The 12,974-nt window shown below is 39.8% G+C and overlaps 1 protein-coding gene across 1 annotated transcript in view; it reads right to left on the bottom strand.

The window, feature by feature from the left end:
* LOC143276659 (VPS10 domain-containing receptor SorCS3-like) overlaps positions 1–12,974 on the bottom strand; it is a 56,716-nt gene that overhangs the window by 42,408 nt on the left and 1,334 nt on the right. Inside the window, exons 2-7 of the mRNA XM_076581286.1 lie at positions 9,332–9,393; positions 8,619–8,712; positions 6,859–7,011; positions 4,110–4,180; positions 3,148–3,203; positions 461–591 (exon numbers count right to left, since the gene is read on the bottom strand). Coding sequence (XP_076437401.1) covers positions 461–591; positions 3,148–3,203; positions 4,110–4,180; positions 6,859–7,011; positions 8,619–8,712; positions 9,332–9,393 — 567 coding nt within the window. The remainder of the gene's footprint in view (positions 1–460; positions 592–3,147; positions 3,204–4,109; positions 4,181–6,858; positions 7,012–8,618; positions 8,713–9,331; positions 9,394–12,974) is intronic.

Below are 12,974 nucleotides of genomic sequence, written 5' to 3' on the forward strand. Positions count from 1 at the left end.
TAGTACTTCTGTACTACAAGATAACTCAAAGAGAAAGTCCTGCATTTCTGCTAAGTATACACTCAAAACGACATATCTGTGTATCGATTGAGTGGCTGTAGCATTTTAAAGACAGTAAACATGGCAAATGTGAAAATAAAAAGTTATAAAGGACACATTTTTATCAACAAAATAAGCAGATGTTGCATTTCCTTAACAAGATATAAAAAAAAGGGTGGTTGTTGTATTTTAAGAACAAGTCATGGCAAATGAAAAAGAAACAAAAACAAAAATAATAAAGGACAGATTTTTATCAGCAAAACGAGCAGATGTCTTGTTTTCTTCATCTTTGTGTGTGTGTGTGTGTGTGTGCATACGTGAGAATGCAAATATTTATAGGTAAGCATAAACACATGCATGGCTAAATGCCCATCTAATTAAGCAAACATTGCAGAGACAGAAGCCCAAGGTGATTACAGACCTGCACAAGGATATACTCGTTGACAACCGCCCAGCTGTAGGTCAGGAAAGGCCCCAGAGCTGTGTCTATGCCGTCCCCTTTCACTTGGCAGTTAGGAATAGTACATCGCTTGTAGAAGGCGTCTTCTGAATCTGATTAGTACAAAAACAGATGGAAATAACTGCCTGCTGAGAATGATTCTGATAAGCTAAAAATTGTTCATCAGCAAATTCAATGAGTCCAACTTTCCTGTGCATTCTATGGAACATTGTGATGACAGCATTTTTTTTTTTTTTTTTTTAAGAATATTTTGTTCATACTGAAGTATCCATTTTCTCTCTCCTTTTTTTTCCTATTTTACAGTCAGCATTTACCTAATACATCATATTAAATGTGGCTTTGTCTAAAATATGGCAACCTCTTTTTCACCATACATGCACAGCAGCATGCCAAAACCATTGTATATTGTCAAATCATTCTAAAATGAAAAATTCTTTTTGCAAAATCTTCTCAAACCTAAGAATTGAATTTGTCGTATCTTTCTTTACTGAAGATTTGATACTGTCAAATCTTCCTTTACTGAAGATTTGATACTGGCGTATCTTTCTTTACTGAAGATTTGATACTGTCAAATCTTTCTTTTCTGAAGACTTGATACTGTCGTATCTTTTTGACTGAAGATTTGATACTGTCAAATCTTTCTAGACTGAAGAACTGATTGTGTCCATTTTTTTCTAGCCTGAACAATTGATTATGTCAAATCTGCCTTAACATAACACTGGATTATGTTGCATCTTCCTGGACTGAACAATTGATTATGTCAAATCTACCTACAGCAAACTGAAGGACTGGTTATGATAAATCCTCCTACCGAGGATCTCATTGTCAAATCTTCGTAATGAATTCAGCATGCTGATTCTTCCAGCTTCCTAAGGCTGTTATGCTGGGGGTGAACACTGAGGATAAAGCTCTCATTGCTCTACAAAATGCTCCCAAGGCATAAGTCTCAAACAGACTTTGTCAGCCAAAGCCCAGCTCTTGGCCTTCATGCCACACGGCAGGGCCATTTCCACCAAACAAGAAGGAGCAAAGGTGAGTATAATATAACTGGCTCCTTAAAACCAGTCACTTCGGGCAGATGGTGCTCGTCAAACTTGGGAGGCAGTCTATCTAGGGTAAAGAAAACCCTGATTCCAAACCTCTGCTGCCTTGCAGCTACAACCTGTCAAGGGGAAGGCTTCTGGAGTCCAGCCTGAGGAAAAACAAGAGCCAGTGATGCTCTTCAATCCTGGCTGGCAGGCAATCACCTCATCATCATCATCTATCCCTTGACCCGTGGGTGGGTCGTTGGGGCACCATGGATGACTGCCTGGTCAGCTCGCGCCACCTGCCTCGGTCCTCAGCGGCCCTTTGAGTTGTGGCAAATGGCAGGCCCGTCCACTCTTTGATGTTGTCCTCCCACCGCTTTCTCTGTCTGCCTCTCTTCCTCCTTCCTTGTACGGTACCCTGCAGGATGGTCTTGGCTAGGCCGTCTGATCGTGTGACGTGTCCATACCAGCGGAGCTTGCGTTCCTTCACTGTGGTTAGCAGGTCTTTGAATGGGCCAATGGCGTTTTGGACTCTTCTTTTCACTTCCTCATTTGTGATGTGGTCTTTGTATGTAATGTTCAGGATCTTGCGGAAGCATCTCATTTCCAGGGCCTGGATTCTTCTCTGGAGTTCTGCAGTGAGGGTCCAGGATTCGCAAGCGTATAGAAATATTGAGAAGATGAGGGAGCGCATTAGTCTGATTTTGGACGAGAGGGAGATCTTTTTGTCCTTCCATGTAGTCTTCAATCGACTCAGTGCGGCAGTAGTCTGTGCGATTCTGGACAGGACCTCTGGTTTCGAACCCTCGTCTGACACAATGGCACCCAAGTATTTGAAGGAGGAGACTTCTTCCAGTTTTTCACCGTTTACGTGCAAGTTGGACGTTACGCCTTGGCTGTTGTTGGTCATAACCTTGGTCTTCTCGGTACTGATCTCCATGCCGTAGGCTGATGATGTCTTGTCAAGTTTGTGCACGAGTTCTTCGAGTTCTTTCTCTTCTCCTGCCAGGCCATCAATGTCATCGGCAAAGCACAGGTTGGTGATGACTCTGCCTCCAATGCTGACAGTTCCCACATGATCTTCCAGGGCGTCAGTCATGATCCTTTCAAGAAAGAGGTTGAAGAGAGTGGGAGAGAGTAGACAGCCCTGTCTGACTCCGACCGTGGTTCTAAACCAGTTACCCGTGCTACCTACGAGAGAGAAACTCAGTCAAAAAAAAAACCCAATGCCCAAGTAGTGGACCTCAATGGAGCATAACAGCAGTACAACGCAACTGTGTTACATGAATGGACAACCTCACATCTTTCCAAAGACTGGGATGTCCCTCACATGAATGAGAAGAAGAAGAATCTTCCTGGACTGAAGATTTGATTATGTGCAATCTTCCTAGACTGAAGAAATTATTAGGAAGTCATTTTCATCTACTATACAGTTATACTTCAGTTTCAGAAACTATCAGTGCGCAAATAAACTCAGCAATAAACTGTTTAATAATAACAATTGGTTACACATGCCCAGCACAATATGTCAATATAACAGTCCAGGCCTAAAATAAACTGCACAAGTACCATTCTGTCTGATATTGCTACAATGGTAGAAAAAAAACTGTGCGGACTTACCGAAGGGATGTACCTCTATGTGGACAATTTTCTCATCTTCAATACCTTTCACTGCCCTGCACAAATTGGTGACAATTACGATTATATTGTACTGTATCAAACTGTATTGTATTGTACTGTATTGCACTGTACTGCACTGCACTGTACTGTATTGTAATATTGCACTATACTATACAGCACTTACAGCACTGTACATCACTACTGTACTGCGCTGTATTATTCTTTTGCCAGAGATTTTTCTGTGTGAAATTCACTGTTCTCCCTCTTTTCTTCAGCCTGCAAGTGGATTTCTTTTCAAAGTGAATTTTACTACAGATGTTTGTCTTGGACAACAATTTTTGTTGCCACATGTTCTTTTTCAAGCCCTAAGTGCATGCTACACACCAGACCTTGGTTTACCATCTCACCCAAATGACTAAAATGACTAACATCAAGGCCACCATTAAATGTCTTTTGGAGAGGGGGGAAATACTGCCAAGAGAGAGATTTGACCCTGTGCGTTCAAATTCTCTCACTTCCTAGGTTGACATGTTATCAGTGGTTCACTTCACCACTGACTGTCTATTTCAGCTGCATTAATGAACACCAAACTCAGCTTAGGTGAAACCCAATAACAAGAAGGTAAAATGGCAACAAAGCATAACATTCATGTACATAAACAATACTTCTGTATCAAGCAAAGTGTATCTGAGTGTCCATTTGTTTAAAACAACAACAACAACAAAAAGCAGGCAATTCAAACATCATTTATATCAGTGTACTTGGCAAAATGGATATGCAACATTTTCCAGAACACTGTTTCCCCCCAATTCTAATGATTTATCACAAAAAGATGCCATGAATTTTAATGAAATATCACAAAAAGATATTTCCAATTCCAATACTTTTTTTAATCATTGTACAATACAGACCATTACACACTTTCTTCAAAAGCATGTTAAAAAGAAAAAAGACACCCTCACCAATCATACGAGTAGACTTCATTGTGAAGTTCCTTCCAGCTTACCCCGAAGTTCATTGTCACATACAATATCTGTAACAGGATTTTTTTCATTGCTGTTCAATACTTTATTTATAAAACAGTACAAAAATACAACAAGAAAAGCAAGGCCTTCAAGACTCACTTGTGATACATAATTAAAGAAACAAATACTAATAAAAAATTATAAAAATATTAGCTTGTTGAAATGTGTTCTCTATTCGTCATTATAGTTATATACAGCTTCATGAAAAAGTCTTCAATGCAGATTAGAACCACAGTTATTTGGGTCGAAAAGGAGTGGTTTTACCCACTGTGCAAACGCAGGTTCAACGTTGATGTGCAAACATTATTATTTGAGCATGTTCTTTTAGCGGAATGAATCAACAGCGGTAATCGAAGTTGTATCACGGTTTAAATCATGTTATATTGGTATATCTCAGGCATTTAAAAATTTCTTTCAAGTCTGAGGCAATGGAGACATTCCCATCACCTCAACAACACTGCAATTTATATCAATTTTTATAGATCTGCAGGAATCCGTGTTCGACAAGCTTTGTCTTTCCACTCACTGAGAAACTATGCTAGACACCGTCCATGCAATTTCTTTTTTCTGTTCATTCTAGTTAATTAAGTATCCACTTTACTGTGTATCCGAGGCAGTGAAACAGTCGATTCAAATTTTCTTTTCTGTTCATTCTAGTTAACTCAGTGTCCACTTTAGAATATTCATATACAGTAAACACGTCAATGGTGTAGTTAGTGTCACTGTATATTTTCCGTCCAGAATGTGTATTTCTTTGTTTTTAATTGTGAACATGTAAAACGAGGTCATGTCTTCTCATCAAACACAACCTACCTTCCAGCAAGTCAGTGATAAGCGGTTTTTTTTTAATTTTTGGATTTTGGACCTTTATGAAATAAAACTGTTAATGATACGGAAATACAGCTTAATTCGGGAGACTTACAACCTATTATTGGTATGACTGTGAACATTTTTTTTCATACTATGTTTAAGCCAAATTTGGTATTGGCAGACAAAGCATTTCTAGAGAAAATGGCAATGTTAAAGTCTACCATGGAAACACACACACACACACACACACACACACACACACACACACACCGGGTTATAATACACAAGTGAGTCAAAAACAATAAAACCTGTGCAAATTTTGTATTCTCATCAACATTTCAATCAATTCATTACAGTTTCAAGCGTCATGCAGTAAACCAGACATGATAATTACAAGGGCTAAGTTTGGGGTCTTGATTATGTACAAGTCTGTACCTTTCAAAAGCTCTCTCCTGAAGTAGGGGTGATTTTTCACTTGCACTTTACACAGAATATGACAATAACATGCAACTTTGTGTAGTGTTGCTATCTTTTGCCCATTCCTTCCGTCTTCAACTGGTACTGTGATATTGTGATACCATAATATACCAGTCTCACATTTCTAGACAGCTACCATCACAGTGATTTTTATACACTCATCCTCCTTCTGTCTCTCTTTTTTTTTTTTTTTTTTTTTTTGTGCTGCCCCGTCATCTGCACCATTTCAGTGGCATTACTCCCACGCCACTCATACAAAGTCCCACATCCACAGCCACACCTGGGTTTGTCTATCTCAGTCCCAGCACCGGCAGTCCACAGGGAACCATTGATTTTATGTCGCCAGGAGGCCACACACACCAGAGGAGACCCTACACTGCTGCTGAGTCACTTCAGTGGTGTTCAGTGGTGCCTGTTCTGATTCAACATACTTACAACACCACCTACTATGCCCCCTACCGACAACAATAATGGCTTAGTCGCAGAGCCAGGATGAGTGAGCGCCCCTCCAAGAGTGGAGACCGCCACCACATCCCTCCAACAACAGCCCCCCATGAATCTGCCGACACTGAAGGCATTGACAGGACTCACCCCAAGCATTTTTCCCCTTCTTGTAAGTTACATTGTGTCTTGTGTGTTTGTTATAATTACAATGAAAATGAACCATGCTTTAAAAAAAATTAATTTGCATTAAATCAGTTTATGACTGTGATGCATATACTTTATTTGTTACACAGGGTTTATAATCTTTATTTCACCTCAGCACATTGTCTGTCCCACTGCCCTCTGTTACACAGGCTTTATAATCTTTATTTCATCTCAGCACGTTGTCTGTCCCACTGCCCTCTGTTACACAGGCTTTATAATCTTTATTTCATCTCAGCACGTTGTCTGTCCCACTGCCCTCATTCTTTCTATTCTTCCTTTTCCCTTTCTCTACCCCCCGCCTCCCCTCTGCCTTTTCAGTCATTATGTTTACATAGTGAAAAAAAAAAAGCATCTAAACCACACACACACACACACACGCATCTAAACCACACACACACACACACACACACACACACATGCATCTAAACCACACAAACACACACACACACACACACAAGCATCTAAACCACACATACACACACACACACACACACACAAGCATCTAAACCACACACACACACACACACACACACACACACACACACACACACACACAGTGTGTGCACACACATAAATACTGCTTGTAATCTAACAATCTATTCTTACAATCCATTCTTGATTGACTATTATTTAATACAAATATTTCTTTTTTAATAACTTTTTAAAGGAATGTTACAAACTTCATTTTCAGGTCACAGCTTTTGGGCACATTTAAGAAAAGAACCAGTAACAAAATTGTTACCGTACGTACACTGTTCTCCAGGTCATACAAAAGCATCCATTCAGGTTTATCTGGGTGCATCCTGAGCCTATCCGAATTAGCTGGCAGGGAGGTACTGTTGTGTGTCACCAGCTCGTCATCAGACAGGTACATCATTTTATGCCGGGAATCTATGAACACCATCTGTTGAAACCAAATAATACTTGATAAACAAATACATTCATGAATACCACATGTACAGAAGAATGACAATTCATATATATAAATGCTGTTACTTAACAATTTTTGTTGAACCATAAAATGAAGCATGCTAGACTCATCAAAAATCTGAAAACAGCATTTTAGCTGCTTGAATGCCATGCACATTCACTGATATGTGAAGAGAAGATTGATCCTCCTACAGGAGGTTTGGTTTCCATGTCACATGACAGAACAGAATGCCAACCTGTCACAACAAGGATGCATGTACACACACACACACACACACACACACACACACACACACACAATACACACACTCATACATATGTACACAAACATATACACTCTTAGGTTATAAACATTATTGATTTTCTTATTAATTTGATAACTGATCTTATAAGTTCAGCTACAAATAATAATGATTTTCTTTTTAATTTGATAATTGATCTTATAAGGCACTGTCTAATCAACTATTTCTTTGCACAATCCCCTTTTCTTCATGCAGACACACGCATGCCTGCATGCATGTATGCATGCAGGCAAAACACACACACACACACACACACACACACACACACACACACACACACACACAAACAAACAAACTACCCATCTAATATCACTTAAAGTGAAAAATGAAAATACAGACACACAAACACACACACACACACAAGTACACAGAGAGAGAGAGAGAGAGAGAGAGAGAGAGAGAGAGAGAGAGAGAGAGAGTCTAACAAAAACATGGTTCTGTTCCTCAATATCCCACCATCTTCATTCCAGCAGACACCAACTTCATTCCAGCAGACACCAACTTCATTCCAGTATACACTTTACTCATACAAGTCGATAATTTCCCTCTTCTATGCGTTATTACATTCTGTCCCAAACTTGGCCCTTAACACATTGGGTTATGTCTAGCTGAAGAGGTATAGCATTTATATATGGACATGTCTGAACACAGTCACACCTCTTTGAGAAACGGAAACTGAAACTGAAACTGAAACTGAGGGTATCTTTTGGCATCATAGGTTCCAGCAGAACTTTGAAAATCAACATCTGAATTTCAAGAGAATAAGTATAGAGAATTTTTTTTTTTTAAACTTTTTTGCCTTCTTCAGCAATATTCTTTTTTTTTTTCTTTTCGTGTGATTATTTTCAACTACTACGCAAGAGCCTAATCCTGATTTTTCTACTTTGTCTCCTGAAAGGGCTCATCTTCCATGTCAGCACCATCAACTATGTGCCATGCCACCTGAACCAATGCATACAAACTTTGTTTCTTGTTTCTTTTCTTTTTTTAAACTTTAAACCCATTCACCGCCAATATAATTTTCTTTTCCTGCAAATTCTACTTTCATCCATAGCCTGTACACGAATGAAATCTGTGCATGACTGTTTTCACCCTGCTGTTAGAAAACCACAATGTGTGTGTGTGTCTGGTGTGTGTGTGTCTGTGTGTGTGTGTGTGTGTGTGTGTGTGTGTGTGTGTGTGTGTGTTTCTGCGTGAGTTCGGTTGTGTTTGTCTGTGTGTGTATACGTGTTTGTGTGTGTTAAATGTCTGGTCTGGTTTGTGTCTTCAGTGCGCACACCTTTGTTGGGTCAGCAGGTGAAACAAAGAACCTCGAGATAAGAACTTGTGGACCAAAGGAGAACTCCTTGTAGGTTGTGCCATAGTCCTCTGATCTGTTTCGGCAAACACACACACACACACACACACACACACACACGCACACTTGACATTTGACATTGTTGCTTACAGATATTGTCCAGCCGACTGCACAGGGCTTTATCAGGACTCACCCCCGCACACACATGCACACACACACACACACACACACACATGCATACATGCACACACATGCACATACACACACACCACAAACCACCCATTACTAAAGCCTGTCAATCAGTCAAAGAGAAAGGCAGACCACAGTGTTAAAATCAAACTAATCCACTGCTGTGGTCCAAATGGCTTTTTTTTTCTTTCTTTCTTTTCTAATACACAAACTGTACTTTCTTTACTGTTTCCACATTACTGAAGCTTTTTTTTTGCTTTTTTTTTAATAAGTGAAATAAAAACAGTCACAATGTTTTTCAGTTCCATGTCAGATGCACTTCCTAAATGCATCATGTAACTTTAGCTTCTCACATACATCATATCATAACAAGGAAGATGTAAATTACATTCTCACATTTATACAACAAATACACATGCACATTAAGCTTCTCATGTGTTCATAAACTTCAGCTTCTCACATACATACACATGGCGAGTGGAAAAGATCAAAATTACAGTCATTACTTCCAGAGCTGGCTGTCAGCAGTCCCCGTGCTATTGGATCTCACTGTCAGGATAAACACCACCTGCAATGACACACAAGCAGCACAAAGGCAGTCAGCCGTGGCATGAAATTATGCCCACACTCTAATTTACTCGGCCCTTGTCTCAAAAGCATCACTATCCTGTGCCACTGTCATTCGCCCTTTGGATTACACACTGCCAGAAAGCAACATCACTATCCTGTGCCACTGTCATTAGCCCTTTGGATTACACACTGCCAGAAAGCAACATCACTATCCTGTGCCACTGTCATTAGCCCTTTGGACTACACACTGCCAGAAAGCAACATCACTATCCTGTGGCACTGTCATTAGCCCTTTGGATTACACACTGCCAGAAAGCAACATCACTATCCTGTGCCACTGTCATTAGCCCTTTGGACTACACACTGCCAGAAAGCAACATCACTATCCTGTGCCACTGTCATTAGCCCTTTGGATTACACACTGCCAGAAAGCAACATCACTATCCTGTGCCACTGTCATTCGCCCTTTGGATTACACACTGCCAGAAAGCAACATCACTATCCTGTGCCACTGTCATTAGCCCTTTGGATTACACACTGCCAGAAAGCAACATCACTATCCTGTGCCACTGTCATTAGCCCTTTGGATTACACACTGCCAGAAAGCAACATCACTATCCTGTGGCCACTGTCATTAGCCCTTTGGACTACACACTGCCAGAAAGCAACATCACTATCCTGTGCCACTGTCATTAGCCCTTTGGACTACACACTGCCAGAAAGCAACATCACTATCCTGTGCCACTGTCATTAGCCCTTTGGATTACACACTGCCAGAAAGCAACATCACTATCCTGTGCCACTGTCATTAGCCCTTTGGATTACACACTGCCAGAAAGCAACATCACTATCCTGTGGCACTGTCATTAGCCCTTTGGACTACACACTGCCAGAAAGCAACATCACTATCCTGTGCCACTGTCATTAGCCCTTTGGATTACACACTGCCAGAAAGCAACATCACTATCCTGTGCCACTGTCATTAGCCCTTTGGACTACACACTGCCAGAAAGCAACATCACTATCCTGTGCCACTGTCATTAGCCCTTTGGATTACACACTGCCAGAAAGCAACATCACTATCCTGTGCCACTGTCATTAGCCCTTTGGACTACACACTGCCAGAAAGCAACATCACTATCCTGTGCCACTGTCATTAGCCCTTTGGATTACACACTGCCAGAAAGCAACATCACTATCCTGTGCCACTGTCATTAGCCCTTTGGACTACACACTGCCAGAAAGCAACATGGCATAGAGAGGAAAGGCAAGGAAAACAGAAAAAAAACTATGTATATATATACAAGACACAAAAGTTTTATTGCATGAACAATCTAATGAACATAATGAACTTAACACGCCAACACCGATACTCATCAGTTATTACGATTTCTAAACAATCTAATGAACACACCGCACTCAACACACCAACTACAAGTACAGTACTCATCAGTTATTATGATTTCTAAACAATCTAATGAAAATACCGCACTCAACACACCAACTACAAGTACAGTACTCATCAGTTATTACTATATCTCTGATTATATTTAAAAATAACTACTTACACACACACACTAAAAAAAACTACTTACACACACACACACACACACACACACACACACACACACTCACACACACACACCACATCATATATGTTAAATTAGACCAAAAAAATGACAGGCAACAGACATCTAATATTATCTGCATGTTAGTATGTCTTGTATATGTGTGTACCTCAATTGTTACATCTTTCCACTTAGGTTGAAATGATATTAGTGTGTGTGTGTGTGTGTGTGTGTGTGTGTGTGTGTGTGTGTGTGTGTGTGTGTTCCTTCTTTTGTTTCTCATCTATCTGTGACAGTGATTTCTGATGACAATCTACCCCAACCCACCTTTGCCTGATCTTTTTTTCTTTCTTTCTTTCTTTTTTTTTTCTTTTTTTTTTAATGCACATGTACTTTTTTTTCTCCATCTCCCTTTTCTTTACATCAATACTCATTCATTCACTTATTAAAGAGCAACTGTGAATGAAAATTTATACAATTTACATCTGTAAGTTCCCAGTGGCCTTTGTAAGTATGTGCTCAATACATCTTTCCAAAATTCATTGTCTATATATTACCGAACTTTAAAGCTTTAGTTCTACAGAAATAAAGATGAATTTGTCATTCGTAGCAAGTTTAGTCAAGTGCCATTTTGGTATTAAGCACCAATTTTCCTGTTCTCTGGCTTCAAAAAGTTTTCCTATCCACTGTAAATTAATAATGTTTACCATACTTAACTCACTCAGTACGGCCAGTCCTCTCTTCTCCGCTACACATACCCCTCGGATGTCCAGTGGGTGTCTGAATGACCCAACCTTTAGCTTCTGTCGTCAGAATTGTGGTATTCTTTGTCAACATTCACGTCTTCAGTATAAGAGCTTTCCGCTTGCAATATTTTGATGATGGTAATTGGGGTGAAACGCTGTTAACGTCTTCTCTTTCGCCATTCGTATGGAAAGAGTTAAACCTCCCTTCCCAAATTCGGCCTCTGACTTGTTTAAGCCTTTTAACTTTTTCAAACGCCCTTTTGTTATTAAACCTTTTTTTTCCCACATGAATTCTTTGTCTCATCTAATCACTCCCTTCCTTTTCCTCTCTCCTGTGTGTGTACCTGGGTCTGAACACCAGCAGATGTTGCAGATGTGTACCTCAGTGTGTGCCTTGGTGAGTAACACATTTATGATCTTCATTGATATAGTCTCAGCATGCGTAAGAACATGAGTTCTAACTGAATAAATTTGGGGTGTGTGTGTGTGTGTGTGTGTGTGTGTGTGTGTGTGTGTGTGTGTGTGTGTGTGTGTGTGTGCATACATGAGAATATGTATATCTATATATGCTTAAGCACACATACTCTTGTGCATGTCATAAATATTTGCATGTGTATGTAAGTGTGTGTGTGTGTGTGTGTGTGTGTGTGTGTGTGTGTGTGTGTGTGTTCACCACTGATTTATTTTTTTCATTTTCATTTTCTGTTATGAACTCCACTTCCCTACATTTGTTTATTACTGAGTATTACTTATTAGTCACTCTGTAAAACAGTAAATTTTCACTTTTATTCCAAGGCAGCTCTGCTTATCATTGGGGAAAAACTATACATTCCACACATCACAACAAAAAAAGTACAGAGAATGTTCCTTTTCAAATTCCTTTTAATCAGGAAATCGCTCATGTATGAAACGTATCATGTATACAGTTTATTTCATACATTAAACCAGCTCCAAAAATATGCCCATTCTGAGCAACATCACTATACTGTATACAGCTAAAACCTGACAGTTTCCACTGAACTCTTGACTGTACTTATTTCATGACATCTGTCTTGATGTGTTATTGAGTGGAACATCAAGTGAAATCATGCTTCTGTGTGTGCTTATATATACAATTGTAGCTGTATCACTGCTTGTACACTTGGTGGGTACATGTATTCATATACTGTGGAGGTGTTTTTCTCTCTCTCTCTCTCTTTGGTGTGTGTGTGTGTGTGTGTGTGTGTGTGTGTGTGTGTGTGTGTGTGTGTGAGTGTGTATGAGTG

This window comes from Babylonia areolata, chromosome 2, assembly GCF_041734735.1.
Source record: "Babylonia areolata isolate BAREFJ2019XMU chromosome 2, ASM4173473v1, whole genome shotgun sequence".
NCBI classification, from domain to species: domain Eukaryota; kingdom Metazoa; phylum Mollusca; class Gastropoda; order Neogastropoda; family Buccinidae; genus Babylonia; species Babylonia areolata.